This window comes from Rhinatrema bivittatum, chromosome 8 (assembly GCF_901001135.1).
Source record: "Rhinatrema bivittatum chromosome 8, aRhiBiv1.1, whole genome shotgun sequence".
In the NCBI taxonomy this organism is placed as follows: domain Eukaryota; kingdom Metazoa; phylum Chordata; class Amphibia; order Gymnophiona; family Rhinatrematidae; genus Rhinatrema; species Rhinatrema bivittatum.
The window spans coordinates 42,223,338-42,247,311 of record NC_042622.1 but is presented as its reverse complement, the minus strand read 5'-3'; the positions used below and the strand labels follow the sequence as shown (position 1 = coordinate 42,247,311).

At 47.4% G+C, this 23,974-nt stretch overlaps 1 protein-coding gene across 4 annotated transcripts in view; it reads left to right on the top strand.

Moving 5' to 3' along the window:
• The window catches only part of ELMO2 (engulfment and cell motility 2), a 145,347-nt gene extending 123,366 nt beyond the window's left edge, over positions 1-21,981 (top strand). For all 4 annotated transcript variants that reach the window (XM_029611681.1, XM_029611682.1, XM_029611680.1 and 1 more), the window contains 3 exons: positions 8,027-8,109; positions 8,625-8,702; positions 9,328-21,981. In XM_029611681.1, the coding sequence (XP_029467541.1) occupies positions 8,027-8,109; positions 8,625-8,702; positions 9,328-9,528 (362 nt within the window). In that variant the 3' untranslated portion in view covers positions 9,529-21,981. The remainder of the gene's footprint in view (positions 1-8,026; positions 8,110-8,624; positions 8,703-9,327) is intronic.
• The last annotated feature ends 1,993 nt before the right edge of the window (positions 21,982-23,974 follow it).

The following is a 23,974-nucleotide window of genomic DNA, read 5'->3' as shown; positions in this document are numbered from 1 at the left end:
CTGCGCGGGCTCTAAGAGAACAACTATCCCAGTGGAGGGAGGAACAGCCTTAAAGGATGCGCATGATAGACTGTTGGAATCCATCCTTAAACAAGCCTTTGACACAGTAGCAATGACCTTATAGATTGCTTCTTCTTGTGCCCTGGTAGCGCGTTGTGCCTACTTCTCTCTCAGGAGGTGGATGACTCAGGGGTGAACCCCAGAGTGGCTATGGAACCCGCTGCCACCTTTTTAGCAGACGCAGGCTCAGATTTAGTCCGTACTTCAGCTAGAGGTAGCGTCCGTACTTCAGCTAGAGGTAGCGTCCAAAAGACAGCTATGGTTGCGGAATTGGTCAGCCAATTGGTAAGGCCAACCTTACAAAGATACCCTTTAAAGATACCCTTTAAAGATACCCTTTAAAGGATCACTCCTATTTGGAAACGAATTGGAAAAACTGGCCAGTAAATGGGGTGAATCTCCAGTCCCCCGGCTACCAGAAGATAAGAGGAAGTAGTTGCAGTGCCCCTCACCTATGAGGGGACAGTCCAGGGGCTCTCAATATTTCCAGCCCCTAAAGAAACTAGACATCTCAGAGATCTCGGCCCTTTGGAAGAACTCAGACCTTTCATAGTTGACAGCCCAAGAGAAGGGCAGGTTCAGGATTGTCCCAAACTTCCCAATGAAATTTTACCAATGCATCTTCAGAACGAGGAGTTAGGGGGTCAGCTGTCACTCTTTTAAGAAAGGTGGGTCGAGATCACTTTGGACACGTGGGTACTAGAAGTCATACGAAAAGGATATGTGCTGGGATTTCGCAGCACTCCTCTGGACATGTTCATGATGTCTCCTTGCCATTCCCAGCACAAAAGGCAGTCGGTGGAGATTACTCTTAAGGCTTTCTTAGGATGAGGGCTGTAATCCCAGTACCTATGCCGCAGGGAAATACGGGGCGTTATTCCATCTATTTCATCGTACCCAAGAAGGAAGGTTCCTTTCACCCCATCCTGGACCTCGAGTGTCAACTGTCACCTACTAGTGAGTCATTTCCACATGGAAACTTTATGCTCCATGATAATGGCCGTACAATCAAGAGAGTTCTTAACCTCCCTGGACCTATCCGAGGCCTATCTACATATTCCAATCCAGCAAGAACATTATTTCCTATGCTTTGCGGTAGTGGGTCACCATTATCAGTTCCCTTTGGCCTGACTACCACCCCCAGAATATTTTCCAAGATTATGGTGGTCGTAGTGGCAGCATTGAGAAAAGGGAATCCTGGTGCATTCGTACTTGGATGACTGGTTGATCCGGGCAAAGTCCATGGAAAAGAGTCTCCGGGTGACCAATAGGGTGACTTCCTTGCTTCAGGATCTTGGTTGAGTCATAAACCTGGACAAAAGCAGTCTCAAACCTTCCCAGTCCTTGGAATATCTGGGAGTCCTGTTCAACACCAAGCAGGGCAAGGTCTTCCTCCCAACCACTTGGATAAGGAAGTTGATGTCCCAAGTGCATCTGTTGATGAACACGATATGCCCGACGGTGTGGAGCTATCTTCAAGTCCTCAGTTTGATGGTGGCAACCCTGGAAGTAGTGCCATGGGTGAGGGCACACATTTGACCGCTTCAGCATTCCCTGCTGTCACGTTGAAACCCACTGTCTCAAGACTATTCAATTCATCTCCACTCCAACTCCAGTGGTTGCTGCAGGAAACTCATTTGGGAAGGTGTACCTCTGTTCCCTCTGAACTGGCTGGTCCTCACGACAGTTACAAGCCTCTGGGTCTGGGGAGCTCACTGTCAGGAACTGATCGCCCAGGGGTGTTGGACCAAGGAAGAGGCTCTCTGGAATATAAACCACCTGGAAGCCCAGGCAGTCAGATTGGTATGTCCACAATTCAGCCACATACGCCAGGGTCACACAGTCCACATAATGTCGGACAACGCAACAACGGTAGCCTACATCAACTGCCAGGGTGGAACCAAAAGCCAGCAAGTGTCACGGAAGATAGATCTCCTTATGAATTGAGAAGAAATACATCTACAGATCTCAGCCTCCCACATTGCAGGAAAAGACAATGTCAGAACAGACTTTCTAAGCAGGGAGAGTCTGGATCCAGGAGAGTGGGCGTTGTCGGCCAAAGCCTTTCAGCTGGTAGTAGATTGCAGGGGTCTCCTGTCCATCAACCTGCTGGCAGCATCTCACAATGTGAAGGTTCCCTGATTCTTTAGTCGCAGAAGAGATCAGTTGACCCTGGGGATCAACGCTCTTGTTCAGACCTGGCCGGAAGAGGAACTGCTATACACCTTCCCTCCGTGGCCCCTCCTGGGCAGGGTCTTTCGAAGAATCAAGCACCACAGGGGATTAGTCCTACTAATAGCTCCAGATTGGCCCAGGCATCCATGATATGCAGACATGCAAAGATTCCTAGTGGAGACCCCCCTGTGTCTCCCACCACACAGGGACCTGCTGCAGTAGGGACTGGTCCTTCATGAGGATTCGACTCGATTCTGTCTTACAGTCTGGCCCTTGAGAGGCCTTGCCTAATGAAGTGAGGATATTCGGCAGCAGTAATTGCCACCTTACTCCGCGCGCGGAAGCTCTCTACGTCCCTAGCGTATGTGCGGGTCTGGAGAGTATTTGAAGCATAGTGCGAGGAACACTGTGTTTCCCCTTGGATGGTCAAAATCCCACTAATTCTGGAGTTTTTGCAGGATGGCTTGAATAAAGGTTTGACCCTTAACTCCTTGAAGGTCCAGGTAGCGGCTCTCTCCTGTTTCAAGAGTGAGGTGAGTGGAATTCATCTGTAAGCTCATCCGGACATGACCCGTTTTCTGAAAGGGATGAAGCACCTCCAGCCACCCCTATGGGGGCTGGTTTCCTTGTGGAATCTTAATCTAGTGTTGGAGTTTTTGGCAGAGCCCTCCTTTCGGCCGCTGCACAGTCTTTCCTTGCGTTTATTAACCCCGAAAACGGTGTTCCTGGTGGCTGTATGCTCAGCACGTCGCATCTCTGAACTACAGGCATTGTCATGTTGGAAACCCTTCCTCTGGAGGACTCGAGGAGTGTTAAAGTTTCGTACCATTCCATCCTTCTTGCCCAAAGTAGTCTCGGAGTTTCATTTGAATCAGTCCATTTCATTGCCTTCCCTAGATAAGCACAAGGATGCAGAAGAATACCGCCTCCTCCGCCATTTGAATGTCAGTAGGCTTTTGGTGCGGTATTTGGAAATTTTTGAACCGGTCTGAAAGACGGACTGCCTATTTGTCCTTCATGGTGGAAGGAATCAGGGCGAACCAGCTTCGCAGGCTATCATAGCTTGCTAGATTAAGGAGGTGGTTACAGGAGCCTATATGGAGGCGGGAAAGCCATTACCCACTCAGGTTAAAGCTCATTCCACTAGGGCTCAGGCAGTCTCATGAGCGGAAGCTAGACTGCTGTCTCCCGTCATCATCTGCCGAGCAGCGGCATGGTCCTTCTTGCACACTCTGAACGTTCAAGCCCGGGAGGACGCAGCCTTTGCAAGGGCAGTGTTAACCGGACCGTGGGCAGCCCTCCATCCCAATCGGGAGTAGCTTTTGTACATCCCATTGGTTCTGAGTCCATCTGGCTACATGCTAGAAAATGGAGAAATTACTTACCTGATAATTTTGTTTTCCTTCATGTAGACAGATGGACTCAACATCCCGTCCAAGGCTGCCCAAGAATGGTGCCAAGGATTTGACTGTAGAGTGGATATTGATTCCAAGAGATTACAGGTAAGCCATCATCCAGTCCCTAGATCAGGGTATCTCTTACTGGGGTCCAGTGTTTATATTTGGTTGAGGTACAGTTATGGTTATCCGTTTTTAATCAAGTTTTTTCGATAGTATGTCCATATGGAAGAGAATACTGAAGGGCTGAGGTCACTGCAGGGGTGTATGTAGGGTGATGTCAGCTTTGAAACTTGGCTCCATCTGCTGGCAGGAGAGCATAAATCCATTGGTCCTGAGTCCATCTGTCTACACTAAGGAAAACAAAATTATCAGGTAAGTAATTTCCCCACTCTCAAGATTCCTCGTTTTCCACATGGAAACTCTGAGGTCCAACTCTGAGGTCCGTCATAGCGGTGGTACACAAGGGAGAATTCTTGGCATCTCTCACCTTGATAGAGGCATATGTGCACATAGCCATCAGACTGGAGCACCGGAGATTCCTGAGGTTCATGGTCCTAAGGGAACACTTTCAGTTTCAAGCCCTTCCCTTGGGCTGGCGATGGCTCCACATACCTTCACCAAGGTGATGATGCTGGGGGCAGCCGCATTGCAAAAGGAGGGTGAGTTGGTGTATCCATAACTGGATGACTGGCTTATTCATGCAAAATCAATGACCTCTGTCGACAATCAGTACAAAAGGTATCAATGCACTTGAAGTCTCTAGGATAGGTGGTGAACCTAGCAATGAGCCATTTAGTCCTCTTACAAACTTTGGAGTATCTGGGAGCTCAGTTTAACACACTGGTGGAGATAGTGTTTCTCACGGATAGAGATTGCTGAAATTGCAGAGTCAGATTAGGCTTCTGCTAGAGCTTTTGGTGTCCAGAATCTGGGACTAATAAAAAGTCTGGATTCTATGGCATTGACCTTGGATAATGCATTGGGCATTCACACAGATGCGGCCTCTGCAGGGGGCTCTTTTCCTACTGGAATCCAATATTGGAAGAGTTCCATCTTCCTCATCCGTTAGAGGGGGAAGCCAGGGACTATCTTTAGTGGTGCTTGATTGCACCAATCTTGAGCATGTTGCGGAACTGGAGATTCTGAACTGGATAATAGTCACCACCGATTCAAGCCTCTCTGGATGGAGGGAGGTGTGGCAAAATCAGTCAATGCAGGGCCAGTGGTCGAAACAGGAGGCCTCATGGCCTAACAGTCAGAGACAAGAGCGGTGCATTTCGCATTGCTTGTCTGTCTGTCTGTCAAGGTTAAGCAGCCTTCCAGTGCGCATCCTATTAGACAATGCGACAACCGTGGACTACATCAACTGTCAAAGAGGAACCAATGATCAGACAGCGACTTGAGAGGCCCGGGAGTTGATTCTCTAGGCAGAACAGCACTTAGAGTGGCTGGCAGTGTCTCACATCCCGGAGAATACTATGTTCAGGTGGATTTTATCAGTTGGAGAAAGTTAGACCCCAGGAATGGGAGCTGTCGGAGGCAGCGATGTCTCATTCACAGAAGATGGATATATCTTGACTAAAGAGAACACCAAGGTGTGGCAGTTTTACAGCTGCTGAACAGTACATAGTGTTGTGCCCGTGGTCGCAGGCGGCTGCGACCTCTCATGCTCACCTCTTTTCTTGCTACTTCGTTAATTCTCGGAAGGTCTCCGCCAGCAAATGCCAACCTCCCTGGCGTCCCCGGGACGACATGGGAGATACTGATTGCCATCTTGTTCCTGGAGTCACCTAGCGCATGCGCACAAGCTGTCTTTAGTACACATCATGGCGGGAACCTCGGGGGCGTCCCCTCCGCATGACATCACCGCTTTGCTGTATTTAAGCTGACTGGCCCTACTCTCAGACGAGTTAGCAAGGAGTTCTTCTTGTTGCTGAATCCGCTTCTCCTTGAAGTTCCAGTTCCTACTTCCTGTCTCGCTGGGTGAACGCTCTGAGTACCCGCTCCTTAGGGGCTTTTCTGCGTTCAAAGGCTATCCGCTCCTCGGAGGGCCATCCTGCCTGAATTCTTGGAACCAACCCTTGTGAGACTTCTACTTCTTCTCTCTTCAAGCTTGCTGGGATTCCCTAGCATACCCCGGACCTCGGGCCACTACTGCATTTTCACCAGCAGGATTCGCTACACCCTACCCTGCACTGCAGGATACTGCTTCATCATTCTCAAACACCATCTGAACTCCAGAACCTCAGACTACCTCAGCATCATCATCACCATGCAAGTCAACTTCGGCATATCCCACTCTGCGAGCCATTACCAGATCTGCATACTTGAGGTATTTTCTATTCTACTGGGAAAGCTATCTGGCGTACCCCGCTCTGCGGGACACTACCGGATCATCATGTCTGAAGTACTACTCTGGGTATAACCCTCAGTTCAAGAACTGTACTTTGACAGTATTTCCCACTCCACGGGTACTGCTCAGAACTGCACCTTTACTGCATTCCCCACTCCTCGGGTTATGATTCCTTTCTTTCTCATTCATAATAAAGTTTGACTTACAGCTGTGTCCTGATACTGAGACCACTCCTCCCTGTGGGTGGAGTCATCTCTCACCTCGGCCCAGGGTTCACATCCATACCAAAACATAACACATAGTACAAAGGAATCAGAGCTCTTGTGTTGCTGTGGACTTGAGGGATTCTTCTTTGTCTTCCCTCCCGTGGCCTCTGCTGGACAAGGGATTACAGCGGATAGAGAAACATCCAGGCAGCATGATCCTGGTAGCTACAAAGTGGCCACATCGAACATGCTTTCCAGATCTGATCAACATGGCCATAGACAGGCTCCTGAGGTTTGGACATCAGTCAACTGTTTTCCATCAGGGCCCAATATTTTTGGGTCAGGTGGCTCACTTTTGTCTCGCAGCTTCGTTTATGAGAGGAGACATCTGAGATGGATGGGATATTCCAAAGATGTTATTTCCATCTTCTATATCCTTGACTTATATGCGAATTTGGAGGATCTTCAAGTCCTGCCCTGTGGTTGACGGAGTACAGCTTCAGTTTGTTCAGGCTTCAGTGTAACATGTTTTGGCTTTTTTTCAGAAAGGTTCTGGTCAAGGGACTGGCCTTTAACTCTCTGAGTGTCCAGATAGCAACATTGGGTTGTCTTCAGGGTAAGGTGTCCACACATCCAGATGTTCTATAGTTCCTTCAGGGAGCTAAGAATTTGTGTTCTCAGGTGTGGAAAATTTGTCCATCTTGAAATCTTTGGGTAATTGCCAGGTTCTTGTGGCCTGGTTTTGGCCTCTGTTGGAAACAGGATGCCGGGCTTGATGGACCCTTGGTCTGACCCAGCATGGCAATTTCTTATGTTCTTATGTTCTTATCTGAATCTAGTCCTTAGAGGATTGTGTGAGGCTCTGTTTGGAACAACTGAAAAAAGCTATGTTTAAAGACTTGACTCTTAAAATGGTTTTCTTGATTGCTATTTGTTCAGCCAGGAGAATTTTGGAGCGATTTAGTTGACTTACATTTCTAACGGGTGCCCGCTGCTGGAGGGTTTAGAGGTGCACTTGACGCATTCTCAGGCGACTTCCTGTGCTGAGTTGCATCAGGTGTCTCCATATGAAATTTTCCGGGTGGCTACTTGGAAGTCGTTGCCCACTTTTGCTAGGCATTATCTTTTGGATGTCAGGGCTCCAGCTTCCATGTCCTTTAGTGAGAATGTAGTGGAACTCTCCATGTCCCACCTGAGTCAAGGGGAGCTTAGGAACATCCCAGGCATCTGGGCTGATCTGGGTACGTCAGGGAAAGGAAAATTGGTTCTTACCTGCTAATTTTCATTCTTATAGTACCACAGATCAGTCCAGAGACCCGCCCATTTACTGGGGGGGTAGAGTCCGCCGCTTATACTGTTGCTTTATATATAGTGCGGAGTTGTTGATTTTCAATGCTGATCACGTATGTTAAATTTGGGAAATGAGTTTTCTGTTGTCTTTTTGGGCAACTTCACCTTCTTCCGTCTCATTAGAGGGGAGCAATTTTGCTTAGAAGCTTGCTTAGAAATTTATGGCTGTTGCTGTCATCTTGGCTTAGGTACAGGTCAATACTGCAGGTGGCACACTGCAGTTTCACAGACACTGTACTTAAGCCAGTGTGCCACTGCAGGTGGCACACTGGCTTAAGTACAGTGTCTGTGAAAACTTTCTCTGTCTCCATCTGCTGGCAGGGAGGCAACACCCAGGAGTGGTACTACAGGAACAAAAGTTAGCAGGTAAGAACCACATTTCCTTTTGTTACCAAGCATTCTGTTCTTCGCTGCTGGCCTTGTTCATGTGAGTTTTGCAAGACCTTGGAAATTTTGTTTTAGAGACGTCTTTCTTTCCACAGTCCCTGTTGCAGACATCAAGGCTGTAGTGACAGGGAAAGACTGTCCTCATATGAAGGAGAAGAGTGCTCTCAAACAGAATAAGGTCAGAAGCAACTTTTGTGTACATGATAAACAGGCATCATGACTGTCTCCCAAAGATAGCTCTCCCTTTGGGAATCATAGAGCACCTTCTGGTGACACCGAGAGCATTGCCATGCTTTTATTTTTTTAATAATAAATATCTGTATTAGTTTCTATGTATATTTGTGCATGTTTGGAGGAAGAAACAAAATATCAAAGAAAAAAACAGCGTATGCTCACATAAGAGGTGCAGTGCATGACATCAACGCAGATAAGAACCATTGCCTCCCTTTGTAACCTCACCACTCTATTATTTAACGAGTGCCAGGGAACATTCCCATTCTCTGTCTACGTGGGAGCCATGGGGTACATTTTCCTTCTTGTCCTGGGGTTTTGGAGAGAAAGCCCCTCTCCCCCCATATTGGAAGATGTTTTTTGTTATTTATGGAAAAAGAGGGAGAATTGATGTCAGGTGGATGCATTGTTTTTTTACTCTTTAGGCTGCATCAATTTGTAATCATTTGACTCCCTTTTCAGGAAGTGCTGGAATTGGCTTTTTCCATTTTGTATGACCCAGACGAAACCTTAAACTTCATTGCACCAAACAAATATGAGGTAATGATTAGGAGTCATTTCACTGGGTTTCATGTGGCTTTCTGGCTTCAATATTCTCATGACATGTTCATGGGCACGTTATTGCTTCCTTTGCTGGTGATGGTAGAGCATTTTTTGCTTTTACTTCATGGAAATGCAAAATGGGTGAAGCTATCATCTTTGAATGCCTGCAAACCTATATTTTTATTAGCGTTCCTATTAATTGTTCTCATGCCAGCTTCTGATGGTGGTTCAGTTTCACTGCCTGGCCACAGGTGGAGGACAAACTGTTTTTGGAGAGCCTCCTCCACCAGTCGTCACTTTTCCCAAGTGCATCGTCTACACTAATGTTTAAATTTAGAGACACAAAGGATGAATGACAGGAAACATAACTAAGCGAAAAAGAAAAGAGCTAATAATGGCGACGATCTGGTTTTTGTTTGGCTTTGCCTTATAATGAGAACGGAGTATTTCCTCTAAGCTTTCAGCACTGTGGGAGGGATGGCAGGCATCCTGCTCTTCAGTTCTGTCATCTTCCTATTTTCCCCAGAAGTAGTTAAAAGGGATTGAGTGAGGATGGAACTTGATTTTTTTTTCCTTCTCTATTCTCTGTTGTGATGTTCTTTTTTTTTTAAATTATGCACAGTACTGCATCTGGATTGATGGCCTAAACGCCCTCTTGGGAAAGGAGATGTCGAGTGAGCTGACCAAGAGTGACCTGGATACCCTGCTCAGCATGGAGATGAAACTGCGTCTGCTGGACCTGGAGAACATCCAGATTCCTGAGGCCCCTCCCCCAATCCCCAAGGAGCCCAGCAGCTACGATTTTGTGTATCACTACGGCTGAGTGATCCAAGCAGTACTCTGTGATGGTAGAGCCAACAGCAGCTAATTTCGGATGTTCATGGTAGAAGCGAATTCAAAAGGAAAAGAGACTGAGTCCTTTGGGAACTGTTGGGAGACTGTGTGTGTTTTTGGTTGCACACAGGGAGCAGAAGACCAAAACTAGCCTATGACCTGTCTGTTTTTGTCCAGCGTATCCCTCTGAGTTCCAGAAGACTCCCTTTCACTTCCCATCTGACCTGCCATTCATCTGAGGCCAGGGGCACCGGTAGCATTCCCTAGGGACTGTGGCCCTCGCCATCCAGCTCCGCCCTGTATGGAACAAGTTTTGCAGTTACTTATAGCAAGGGCTGTAAAAATTGGGCCCCAAAAAGGTCAGGACATTTAGACTTAAGAAGTTTACAAGAAGGAGATCACCGGGTTACAGAAATCCCACTCCATTCTGAGGCAGACAATCATTTCCATATAATACCAAGAACAATACATTTATTTCATGATTGTCCAGTCTGAAATTGCTGAAGTCCTCACAAACAGTCTGAATTTCAAGTCTGGCTATTTCAGAGGTCTGGTTTTATACTGACACTTCTTTATCGATAATTCTTTTGTAATGATGCATACATTTTCTGGAGGAGAAGAAATTTGGTACATGTTTTACAAGGAGGATCTTCATAGCCAAACATGATACAGTCTATGAATTTGTTGCAGTGGCAACCATAATTCTTTTCTAGATTTGCCACAACATTTTTTAAAACCTTGCAAACTTGTCAGCGTGGGGTGTTCTGAGCTGCTGTGGCCTGATGTTGTCATGCTTTTGAAATCTATGCCCTTTGGTTAGATTGGATGGAGGGCTTTTGCAAGCTTCTAAGTGATGACACTGGAGTCTCACTCTAATCCCTTGCTGTCACATTCTCTCTCTCTTTGGGGTGCTCTTTGTTCCCATTTCTCTCCTGCAATGCTGTGTAACATTTTTTCCTGGATGCCTGGTTTAATTTTTAAGATGAAATAAATTGAAGGGTTTATTTAATTACCTTAAGCAGCCAACGATTGAAATGTTGCACCTAGTATAATAGTACTGTTTGCATCCTTGTATCTGAAGTGCTTGTCAGATATATTGAAAAAATATCCAACTGCAATTAGTACAAGTGCAGAATAAGCAATTGCCACACCATCAGTTATTCAATGTGTCCCGTTATTCAAAGATACGTGTGATTAATAGAATCTTAGGGTCAAGTTGTGTGCCTGGTTGGAAGGAGATTCTCTTAAGCTCCAGAGAATACTTCCAAGTTCATTTGCTACTAGGTGGCAATAGAACTGTTTGGAGCCAACCGTTTTATATTCACTTGGAAAAAGCTTCCTCAGACCTGCATTTCCTCAGTTGCCAATATCCTATGACTTTCGTCCTTATTTTTTTCTAGTTGCCTATCCATGGTTTAGTTTGTTTTATTTAGTTGGTCCTTTTTGATGTCTAAATGATTTTGAGGTTTTCTGGTTTTCTTTAAGATGGATTTGTTTATAAAAATTTCCTTTGTTTTTCCTTTGATTCTTTTCAGAATTTTTTTTTGTCAGAGTACACAGCATCCTCAAATTCTTTTCTCATTAGCGCTGCTAACTTTGGAAGAAAATGGCCAACTGCCCAACTTCCGCTGTCTCCCCTCTACAACCAGACTCCCTCCCCCAAATCTCTTTTCTTATTGAAACAGGGACCAGTCCCAGGCCCTGTGGCACTGGCAGCAGCAGTGCAGTTCCTGGACATACCCAGATCAGTCTAGACCAATGGGTTATGCACTCCCACCAACAGATGGAGGCAGAGAACAAAACTTTGAAGCAGTGCTATATACCAAGTGTGCCACCTGCAGCAACTCAGCAGATGGTGGTGGTACATTACCTGCAGCTCTTGGCTGAGTTTCTCTGGAGTAGTTCGCTCCCCGAGGTACCAGCTTCCATCTTGGGACCATCCCTCAGGAAGATCTGGGTGAACGGGGGGTTGGATACCCCTGGTTGTGCTAGCCCGAGTGTCCCGGGATTCCCGATAGCCAGGGGACTGGCTCCATCAGCGGTCCCAAAGCCTCCCTCCAAGTGGCCGCTAGTTCAGGGAAACTTCCCCTTTGGGGAAGTTTTTTTGTGTTTCTGGCAGTTTTTATTAAGTTAAAACAAAAAAAAAGTTAATTGTTCCCTAGGATTCCTGAGGTCAGCGGCTCTGTCGTGTGATTCAGTCTGCTCGGCAGAGCTGAGCCCGGCAGTCCTTCATGCACTGGAGGGGCCTGGAGGGGAGAGCAGGCAGCTTCTTGTGAGGGGCCTTCTTGGCTGGGTAGGAGCTCCCTGCACGCGACTACTTGGCAGTGCCAAACTTTTTTAAGCGCAGCTGGCATTTTGTTTCTATGCTGCCGGCTGCCTTCCCGTGTGTCTGCTTGATGGTGCCGGGCTATTTTTGGCGTGCACACCATTTTTGTAAAAAAGTTGCACTTTTCCCCGCACGATTTCGGCAGTGGTACTCTTTTCTGCCCGGGGCGATCCCTAGGGACCGCACCACATTGGGAGAATGGCAGAAAAGCCTTTAGTTGAAGCCTGTAAGTCCTGTGATGTGTTGTCTGCCTACCTGGATTCCTCTCCCTGTGCACTACTTGTGCTGCGGGAGGGGAGGGGTCCTCTTCTAAGGGGCTAAAGAAGACCGCGCGTGGGGCAGCTTCAGGGGCTGGATCTAAGTGCAGGTCTCCTGCGGCCTCAGCTACACCTGCCAGGAAGGAGTCCCAGTACGACCCTCCCTCGCTGTCTCCCGCGGTGCAGGAACCAGTTCAGGAAGACATGAGGGACGCGAAGTCTGATCCCAGCGACAATGAGACGGGTCCGTGTGGTTTTTCACCTGCGTTTGTACTCCTCATGCATGAGGCCTTCTTGGCCAGGAAATTGGCGAAGCCCAGACCCCAGGAGGGAAGTTGAGGGTTCCAAAATGCCCCAAATTGTGTACAGATTCTCGGATCTCACGCGCAACCATGGCCCGTGGGGATCTTGAAGGCTCGGATGACCCGCAGGGGGGAGGAGGTTCCCTCACCCCTGGGGGATGTCGCTACAGACCCGGATGAGACCCTCTCCCCAAATCCGGATACTGGCGGGGACGATGAGCTTCAGGTGGAGCCTGGATCAGAAGGGGATGATCCACGTGTGGTTCGTCTGTTTAAGAAGGAAGAGTTGCGACCCCTTATCCCTCAGGTGCTCAAGGAGTTGGGGGGTGAAGCTCACTCAGGAAGAGTCTGACAGCGAGGGTGTTAACCCGGTCTTGGACGGTCTCCGGGGTCTGCCCAGCGCTTTTCCTATACTGAAGAAAATCCAAAAGCTTATTAGTCGGGAATGGGACTCTCCGGAGGCAGGCCTTAAGGTCATCCAGGTTATAACAAAGCTGTATCCGGTGCTAGACAAACATTTGGAGCGCCTTAAGACTCCTAAGGTAGATGCGGTGGTATCAGCGGTCACTAAGAAGACTACCATCCCAGTGCAGGGGCCACGGCTCTTAGGGATGTGCAGGACTGCAAGCTGGAACTTCATCTTAAGCGCTTGTTTGAGGTCTCATCTTTGAGTCTTCGAGCGGCTGTCTGTGCGAGCATGATGCAGCATGCCTGTCTGTGCTGGATTCAAAAACCTCAGGACCCGACTTCCTCTGGGGTCATGTCCCCTTCCCAAGTGGTCCACCTGGAGGCAGAGGTCGCTTATGTGGCAGATGCATTGATCAATTTGGTGCGTACCGCAGCCCGGAGTATTCTTTCATCAGTAGCAGCTAGGCAGCTGCTGTGGCTTCGGAATTGGGTGGTGGATGCCTCCTCCAAGTCTCAGTTATGTAACCTTCCCTTTTGGGGGAAGCTACTATTCGGAGAGGATCTGGACCAGCTTATGAAGTCTCTGGGAGAAACCAAGGGCAACAAGCTGCCCAAAGATAAGAGGCCTTTCAAAAAGTCCTTCCCTCCGCGAACTCGTTTTTGGGATTCCCAGAGATTCAGGTCTGTGAGGGGTGCCCCCTCCTCCGGTTCCAGGCAACCCACAGCTCATCAACAGACCTTTCGAGGCTCCAACAGATCTGCAAGAGGTGGCTCCAGCCAGGGGGCTGGGACTGGTAAACCTGCCCAATGAAATCAGGTCGGCCCACTCCTCATGCGTAGTGGTCGGGGGCAGGTTGTCCCAGTTTTACGAGGAGTGGGCCAAGATCGCCTCCGATCAGTGGGTACTGGAGTTGATAAAGGACAGCTACGCCTTAGAATTTTCTCGCCCTCTCAAGGACGCCTTCCTGGAATCGCGCTGCTTTCCCGCAACAAGTGGGCCACAGTGGAGGACACTGTACAAAGATTGTTAGGTCTGCAAGCGATTGTCCCAATCCCGTCAGACAAACGGGGAAGAGGACGGTATTCCATTTACTTTGTGGTTCCAAAGAAAGAGGGTACCTTCCACCCCATTCTATACCTGCAGCAGATGAATTTGAGCTTGAGGGTCCTGTGCTTTTGGATGGAGACTCTCCGCCCTGCCATTGTGGCCGTCCGCAAATGAGAATTCCTTGCCTCATTGGACCTCACCGAGCTTCCACATTCCGATCCGCATCAATCATCAGAAGTTCTTGCGTTTCAAGATTCTGGGTCAACATTTCCAGTTCCGGGCTCTTCCCTTCAGCTTGGCTACGGCTCCACGCAACTTTACCAAGGTGATTGTGGTAGTGGCGGCGGCCCACAGGAAGGAAGGGGTGTTGGTCCGCCCGTACCTCGACGATTGGCTGATTCGAGCAAAGTCAGAGGAGGACTGCTTGCTTGCGGTCCACCAATTGACGCAGTTCCTCCAGTCTCTAGGCTAGGTGATCAATGGAGTGAAAAGTCATCTGACCCCATCACAGTCCCGGGAATACTTGGGAGCTTGGTTCGACATTCTGCTGGGCAAGGTGTTCCTCCCAAAGGACAGGATGTACAAATTACAGCAGCAAGTGCTTCACCTCCTTCATCTTCAGATACCTAGTTTGGGACTATCTGCAGATCCTGGGCTACATGGCGTCAATACTGGCCGCTCACATGCGGCCATTGCAGAGAGCGCTGCTGTCTTGATGGAACCCGGTGTCTGAGCAGTACCAGCTGCCATTACCGTTGTCGAAGCAGGCCAGGTTCAGCCTGGAGTGGTGGTTTGAGACCAACTTACAGAAGGGAATGCCCCTCGAAGTCCTGGATTGGATGGTCATGTCGACAGACATGAGCCTCCAGGGCTGGGGAGCGGTGTGCCTGGGTCATGCGGCCCAGGGTACCTGGTCCTTGACGGAACGGTCCTGGTCCATCAATTGCCTCTAAACGAGAGCTGTCCGCAGGGCATTGGTAGCATTTCAGCCTCCGGTGCAGGGGAGAATAGTTTGCATCTTCTCAGACAATGCCACCACGGTTGCTTACCTCAACTACCAGGGAGGAACCAAGAGCCCAGCCGTAGCACGGGAGGTTCATCTCCTGTTTGCTTGTGCTAAGTGTCATTTGGAAGGAATCATAGCCGCTCACGTAGCGGGCATAGACAACATACAGACAGACTTCCTCAGCCGTCAACAGCTAGATCCCGGGGAGTGGGAGCTGTCCCGGGAGGCCTGGAATCACATCTGTGCCAGATGGGAGGTTCTCCAGCTGGACCTCATGGCAACCTGAGCCAACTCGAAGACTACTCGGTTCTTCAGTCGTAAGAAAGAGGTCTAGTTGGTAGGACTGGACACCCTAGTCTGCAGGAGGCCGACCCGAGAATCCGTGCCACGAAGGTAGTGTACTCACACCGGTACTGTAGAAGCAGATGGAGAACAGGCACCGAAGATGACTGGAACAGGAACAGCTGGAGTCGTCTGAGAACGATGCAGGAACTCACTGAAATAGAGAGAGACAGAGAATGGCTCTCCAAGGAGTGGATAGCCCTGAGTGCAGCAAGGCCCCCGAGAAGCGGGTACCTAGGTCACCCAGAAGTCAGTGAGAGAAAGTCCCAGAGAGGCGGAACTAGCAGGACGAGATTCCTTGCTAACTAGTCTTCCAAGAAGTCAGCTGAGTTTAAGTATGGTAGGCGGATGACGTCATGCGGCGGGGACGCCCCCAAGGTTCCCGCCATGACGCGTTTAAGAAGGGGGCAGGCGCGCATGCTGTCCCGGGCACGCCATGAGGGTCGACGTGTGGAAGCGGAGGCCGCCATTCTGTCCAGACTCGGAGCTGCATAGAGAAAGGAGGTGAGCAGCAAAGGTCGCAGCCGCCTGCGACCGACGGGCACAACAGCGGTGCATAGAGGAACATCCCGGCCCAGTGGTCCTGGTGACTCCGGAGTGACCACGGTGTCCCTGGTTTGTGGATCTCATTCAGTTGGCAACTGACAGTCCATTGCGCCTGGCCCATCTTCCGGGTCTCTTACGTCAAGGACCCATCTTTTCGGATCGGGAGGATCACTTCTGTCTTGTGGCTTGACTTTTGAAAGGCGGCGGTTATGCATGAAGGGTTATTCAGAATCGGTGATTTCCACCCTCCTCCAGGCTAGATGCCCTTTGACTTCAATGGCGTACGTCAGGGTGTGGAAAGTGTTTGAGGCCTGGTGTGATCAACAAGGCATAGTACCGCTGTCAGTGACCATACCTCATATTTTGGCCTTTCTGCAGTAGGGCTTGTCAAAAGGCTTGGCTTATAATTCCCTCCGGGTTTAGGTTTGGGCCCTAGGGTATCTCAGGGGCCGGATAGGCAGCAAGCCCTTGGCCAGCCATCCGGACATTGTCCGCTTCCTGAAAGGAGTAAAGCATCTTCGCCTCCAGTTCATAAGTTGTGTTCGGACTGGAATCTTAATCTGGTTTTGCAGGCGCTTTGTGATCCGCCCTTTGAACCGCTGAAACGGTCTTCCCTAAATTACCTTACTTTGAAGACTGTTTTCCTGGTGGCCATTTGCTCTGCTAGACGGATTTCGGAATTACAGACTCTGTCCTATCGGGATCCTTTCCTTCGCATCTCTACTGACAAGGTGTCCTTGCGTACGGTGCCTTCCTTTTTGCCCAAAGTGGTATCTGCCTTCCATGTGAATCAATCCGTGGAGTTGCCCAGTTTCCCTGACTGGTCTTAAGATTCTTCTTCGGGGAGAGATCTTCACCTCTTGGATGTTCGCCGGATATTCCTATGTTATTTGAAAGTCACTAACTCCTTTCGGAAGTTGGACCACCTTTTCGTATTGTTTGGGAGATCGAAGAAAGGTGAAAAGGCGTCCAAGGCCTCCTTGGCTCGTTGGTTGAAGGAGACCATTTGTTTGGCCTATGTTGGTAAGGGCCGGCCCATTCCAGTGGTTTGAAAGCACAGTCTACAAGAGCGCAAGTGGTTTCCTGGGCAGAGTGTCAGTGGTACCTCCTGCAAAAATATGTAGGGCCGGAGTCTGGTCCTCTATGCATACCTTTTACAAGACATTACCACCTGGATGTAAGAGCACCAGAGAACGCAGTTTTTGGGGAAAGCGTTCTGAGAGCAGGTCTTTCGGGTTCCCATCCGGTGTAATGTGGCTTTGGTACATCCCACTGGTCTAGACTGATCTGGGTAAGTCCAGGAAAGGAAAATTGGGTCTTACCTGCTAATTTTCATTCCTCTAATACCACAGATCAGTCTAGAGGCCCACCCTGGTAAAACTGCCAAAAGACTGATTTGCCTGGTAGTTTGCTGCTGTACATAAGAAGTCTATAAGGGATCATCCCTTTTTCAATTTGTATGTTTTGGCATAAATTCCGGAGCTGGGGTTTCCAGGTTCAGGGATATCCAACCCTTGAGGTTTTTTTCTTGTTCGCCCTTAGTTAAATGTTTTTCTGTTGTATCTTAGCATGGGTATTAATCAATACTGAGGAGCTGCAGGTGGCACACTTGGTATATAGCAGTACCTCAAAGTTTTGTTCTCTGCTTCCATCTGCTGGTGGGAGTGCATAACCCACTGGTCTGGACTGATCTGTGGTACTACAGGAACAAAAATTAGCAGGTAAGATCCAATTTTCCTTTTAAAGACGTATGGACTGGAAAGTGAGTCAGTGTGTGCTCCTCGTCCAGGCCCTACGGTGGCCTCGCCCCTTTTGGCTTCCAAAATGATAGGCACAGTCTGGGAGTGGAGTGCATGCTGACTCAGTTCCTGGCCCACACACATTTACAACAAGCTGCTGCTGCCACCACTGCGGTTGGACCTCTGGCCAGCCACTGATTCAACAAGGAAAGGTCCAGAGCACATAGAGTCTCTGCTGATCTGGAAGCTGGCGCTCAACAGAAAACAAACACTTTGGACAGTTTAAAGATCCTGTTGGTTGCTGGCTTCCCTTAGTTAAAATCAGCTAGGCCAGCCAAATACTGGCTGTCTAGAAATTCTGTCTACCACAGCAGACACAAGATATCCTTTAATGGATGGTCATACTGTCTGCCACTACTATTTGGAAGAAGGCCACAGCATATCTAAACTGAGATAGCAAGTGTTGCTTTCAGCTGTCTAGATCTGGCTGTAAGATCTCCATACCTGCCTGGTCAAAAAAGCTAAGCTCAGCTCTGAGCGGGTTCATACGGGGATAAACGTCCTTGGTATCTGTCAGAAGATCTGATGATGATCAGCTACAGTTGAAGCATCTTTCATCTGCTTCAATGCCTTGATGCATGGGTAGGATCCTGAATAATAACTTGTCCAGCTTCAGGAGGTTGACTGCTTGGAAGGGGTTGTAGTACTCATTCAACACACTGATGCCATTGGCAGAGTGTTCTAAAAAGAAGGGCCCAATTCTTCAAAGAAGGCATATCAGGAATAGCGCCCTTTCTCCCCAAATTCCTGGTGGTGAGATCCCAATCTTCAGGGAAGTTCCTAATCGCAAAATCTTTTTGAACTGATGAATGTGGTCCCAAGGCAGGCTACATCAGGAACCCACAGCTCAGAATATTGGTACATATGACGCCAAGTCTGTATGCATTGATCTTGCATGTTGCTCCAGGTGTCATGACGCATATGTCATTCTTTCTATGTCTTCACTGAACTTTGGAAAGGTCTAGAACTTGAGAGCTCCTTCCCACTAAGCATATGATAGGTCACATGATCCCCTCAAATGTGACTCTGTTAGAATTCTACCTTAGATGGACAGCAATTGCGAGTAAGAACTTAACGTAAAGTAGCAATGCCTTCTATGCAAAGCATCTTTTTATTATGCTGAAAGCTGGAGGATAACCCATACCTTAATTAAGGAAAAGAAGAACTGATTTTACTAAAACAATTCCATTTTTAAATAATTTTAAGTTCACATTTAATTAACAGGGAACTAGATCCAATGCTTTCTGTAATTGTTTGCGGGCTGTGCCTAAAAAAGTTTTCATTTTCAATGTAGTGTACAAATTTGTGTGCAGTGTTCCTTGAAGCATCATTCTAAGTCGCCTTTTCTCCATGTGCTGTGTTTTCCTGTGTGCACATGCACTCTTACCGGGAACACAATGCCTGGGTCTGCCTCCTCTTTTCATCATGTTCATTAAACAGCAAAAGCAGCCCCAGTGGTTCTCTTGCAGGAAGAGTTGTCCTTCTCTTAGCAAAATAAATTGTGACAGGCACCATTGCTCACTTGCAAGTGAATTTTCAAAGGAGTTGCGCAAGTGTATGTAACAAACTCTCATAGCAATTTTCAAAAGCCATTTACGCACTTAAAGTGCGTAAATGGCTTACCCGCGTAAGTCCCCGCGTAAGTCCATAGGACTTACGCGGGTAAGTCCTATGGACAATTCAATGGCATATACTGTAGCGAATTTTCAAAGGCCTTCTTACACGGGTAAAGTGCATTTACACATGTAAAAACCAGTTTTAAGTGTGTAAATCCTTTTGAAAATCAGACCCTTTGTGTCTGGCCCACTGAATACTTGATTTTTCTTAAGCTGCTGAATGTATTCCTTAAACCCTCAAACATGGATTTGCTTAACAACCCTCAATTTCTCACCCCATTAAATATTTATTAGGTCAAGCAGGGATCTCCCCCTTCCATTTTGTTTTGTTGTTATTGAAACCCTCCAATATTTCCTTGCTTCTCACTGGTAGAATTAGAAAATTCAAACCATAAAAATATAGAAATGGTCCATCTTCTAACCTAGACCCTCCACCTTCCACAATGTGCAAACACATTCCACTGATTTCTGTTGCTGAGTTTCCTTTCCTCCTTTGCTGTGATAGCTACTGTCCAAGGAGAGCCAAGCAGAATTGTTTATATCCCAGTATTTGCTACTTGCCTTAACTGCCCTAAGATTCATGGAATGTTCTTTTCCTGGTTAATTCTCAGACTTCTCTTTCTAGTCAATTTGCTTCTGGCGCTTTATCCATAATACCATTACACAAATCAAAATGGTACAAAGAAGACAGAGTGTATTACATTATGAAAGATTGAAGGTCCTTTACCTTAGGTAAGGCAGCACTTTATTTCAGCTAATTTGTTTTGCTTGGTAACAGGGGGAGAGCAACTTTCAAAGCAATTTTTCGTAAATAAAAGCATTTGAAAGTTTCCTCCTTTCAATGTGGGCAAAAGTCAGTGTATTGAAAGGAGGCACTCCAGAGAGTGTGTTTAGGTCAGAGGAGGAAAAGTATGCGTGCAGATTGCATTTTCAGATCTACAAGTGTACTTTTCATGAAAAACAACTGGTGCAAGTGCTGTGCATTCTGTGCACCCGTGGCCATTTTCAAAGTGAAAACCAGCATGTACTTTCCCTTTGAAAATTGGTGAAAAAAACCTTGGATAAAAAATGCATGCGGAGTTTGCATCAGTGTGAGCAGTTTGAATATTGCCCCTTAAGTGTTTAAACACCATATCTTAGTACAACACTTTCCTAAAATGTATTTTGTATAGTTTTTTTGTTTTGGTTTGTTTTTTTTTCCACTGAGGCCAGCGTCGGAGGGGACACATGTAAACATTATCACTGTTTCCATCTGCTATTGCATGCCTTAATCATTTGTTGTCTTATGCTGCTTTGGTAGTTTCCAGCTTTTTGATGACACTTTGTCCTAGGGTTTTGTAGCTTAAGCAGCTCACAGGCATATTGCAATATCATGGTGATTAAACATTCAACGCTCGCAGTATCATGCAAAATCTCATTGCTGTTAATCTTACTATACCAAAGGCAGTTAGGTAAAAGAACCATTTTATCCCAGTGCTACTCTCGAACCCCTTATTTTATAGAACAGATTCTAGTAGGTGATGGAAGGGCTGCCTAAAGCTGCCAGTCACTTGGTTTTGGTTGCATCATTACTGCCACAAAGGGCAGGTGCTCAGCCCTTTTGCATTGGCGGCAGCATATTGGAAAAATATTATATTTTAGTATTATTATAATATTATAGTATCATAATCAGGTGCTAAAATAATTGAAACAAAACCTGACAACAAAGCAGAGAAGACTAATCACATGCTTTGTTTTCACTTTCTAAATGTATCGCCTGTTTGGGTCTCTGCCTGCCTTCCTCTCTTGCTCTAGAATGTGAACATACTGTACCCTGCGGTGCAGGGCTTACCTTAATATCAATTTGCTATGTCTTATAACGCTGCAGAGATTTTTTTAAGGATCTTTTCATTATTATTATTACTATTGTGACTTGACGTTAGGACAGCTTCTGAGAGAGCTGTGCAGATTTTTAGCCATCAGTGTTAGGACTCTGTGATACTCAGCCATGATAATTCTTAGCATTCCTGCATATGCTGACAAGTTGTTTTTGAAAGTAAATGTGAAACCAGGTAAAACTGCGTTTTATAACTGTAACAGTTTAGTGGGTACTAATTAAGAAGGTACAATATATTTTTTTCTACTGTAGGCACACAATGTACAAACACATATGTATATATTTATATTTATATTATTCTAAAGAATCGAGGGGTGGTGAGCTACTCAAACTTATAGTCAATCAGTTTGACTATCCTTTGCCTTTAATCCCTATAGAGTATCACTACACACAGTGGAAAAGCAGTTGGACAGTTCCACTGAAGACAAAGAGTGAGCTCTTCCCTGCATCTTTTTTCTCAAATGAAAACTGCTTAAGACATGCTGGAACTGGGACCTTTTACTCTGAGCATCACTGCATACACAGTTACCTCACAGGAGGGACAACTTAGTGGTTAGAGCAACCAAGGAAACCAGAGTTCAAATCCCACTTCTACTGACATACTTTGTGGACCTAGATAAGTCACTTTATCTCCAGTTGCCTCAGGTAGCCACTTAGATTGTAAGCTCTTTTGGGCAAGGATTTATCGTATCTGAATTCTTATCGCCATTGTACAGAGCAGTGCATGTCTGATAGTGCTATAAAAATAAGTGTTGTTGTTATCTCACGGTCCTCTCACCAAGCATGCCTGGTGATGCACTTATATACAGGCCGATACAGTAAAGCGCGGCCGCGATTACCCCGTTTCTAACCCGCTTTGTACCCGCAATTTGGCCGCGTAAGTCCAACCCGCGATTCACTATCCCTTTTAACCCATCCTTACCGCTTCTTTAAATCAACGGGTAACCCTTTCCGCCCGCGGCATGCATATGATACGTAAACGATCGGATTAGCTATTCCCTCCCATACAGTAATGTGCGCCCCGATTATCGCTTTTTTATCCTGCAGTTTTGCTGCATGTTTAACCTGCTAATTTACCACCTACCCTTACCCCTGCATTAGTGTGGAGCGTCAGGCAAGCCGAGACGAAATTTCATGGGCAAACTTTCCCCCAGCCCCCGCTCACCTGCCCTGGCCGCGTCCATGGGTGCCGATCTCCCGCGCTGACAGCTCCGGAGCAGCCCCAGTCAGCCCCGCTTCACTGCCTGACCCCCTCACTCCCCGGGACAAGACCAAAGTGAATCAGGCAAACTTTCCCCCAGCCCCCGCTCGCCTGCCCTGGCCACGTCCATGGGTGCTGATCTCCCGCGCTGACAGCTCCGGAGCAGCCCCAGTCCTTTCTCCCCTCCTCCCGGGGACAGCCGGCGGCAAGAGCGGCTTCAGCAGCTTGGGGTGGATCGGGCGCTCCCAATGGCTCCCAGGATTCCTATTCTCTAAAAGGTAATGAGTTCACGCCGTGACCTCAGACGTCCAGCCGGGTGTCCGGATGTCATCCGAACTGTGCGTGCGGCAAACGCGGGTGCGCCCGGCACTGCCGCACTCTTTCTACCGCGTCCTTACTGTATCGGCCTGATAGTAAGAGGCATCAGCCCCAGCAGAGCTTCGATAAAACAGACCTAGCCTAGGATGATAATTTGTTGAAAATTATTATTTAGTGGTGAGAAATTCCCCAATCAACAATGCAGCTTGATGATTGTAATTTGAAGCAAGATGCTGGTTTCCTGCCTGCAACCGTTCATGTAAAATAAACATTAATTCATTCCCTAAGTCTGCGGCATCTGTTTCTACATTGAGTTCCACAGTGGCAGTGGTTCTTCCTCTTGGGGGTGTTCTGGGTTGTCAGACACTCACTGCAAAAAACAATATTACAATAGCATTTTTCTACAGATGGGTTTAATATTCTGTTGTGCCTCTCCCTTTGTCTACACTGGGGTAAGCACTCCAACCATATAAAACTGAAATAATGATAATCATGACAACCAGACAAAGAATATGCAGGTCGATGCAATACAGTGCGCTCAGCAAAACGAATACGCTCATCACATGCAAATGCACGTTGTTGAGGCTATTAGCCCTGCTCCGCAGATACAAAAACAAATGTGCGCCGGACCAGCACATTTTTACGCTCAGAAATTAACGCCTGCCCAGAGCGGACGTTAATTTCCTAGCAGCCCAAAAAGTTGTACAGAAAAGCAGAAAATATTGATTTTCTGTGCATCCTCTGACTTAATATTGTGGAGATATTAAGCTTGAGGAAGGAAAAGTTAAAAAAAAAAAAAAAAAGGTGCAGGAGGTCAGGTTAGGGAAATGGACGCTCAATTAGCATCCATTTTCCGAACCCATGGCAGTGCACCAGTTAGGAAAACGGACGCTGATAAATTCAGCACCATTTTTTAAACCTGCTGACAGCCCACCTCTCCTGGGCGCCTGCTGCCAAGGAGGTGCTAGAGGCACATAATCGACCCTAGAGCCTCCTTGGCAGCACGACCCCTAATTTAAATAGTGCATGGCGCCCCCAAGAGAAGTGCCTAGGCATACGTTAGGAAAGACACTGAGCGCCTGCTTTCGGCGCATTTTATTGCATCGGCCCCATGGTGTGTGTACATGGATTTCAAAACTCTTGAGACCCTCAGAGAGAGATCAAAAGTGCTTCCCCTGGTGGAAAACCTCTTGAAAGACACGACTGCCAAAACTTAAAGCAGGCAGAGTGCTCTCAGATATAACGATCACACAATTTTTAATGTAATGTCATTTTTATTATATTCTGCCTTCCATGACTGGTCTTAAAATCTACACCCGATTTTATAACATGCGTGCGCAGCTGCGCGCATGTTATAAAATCGGGCTTGGCGCGCGCAAGGCGGTGCACA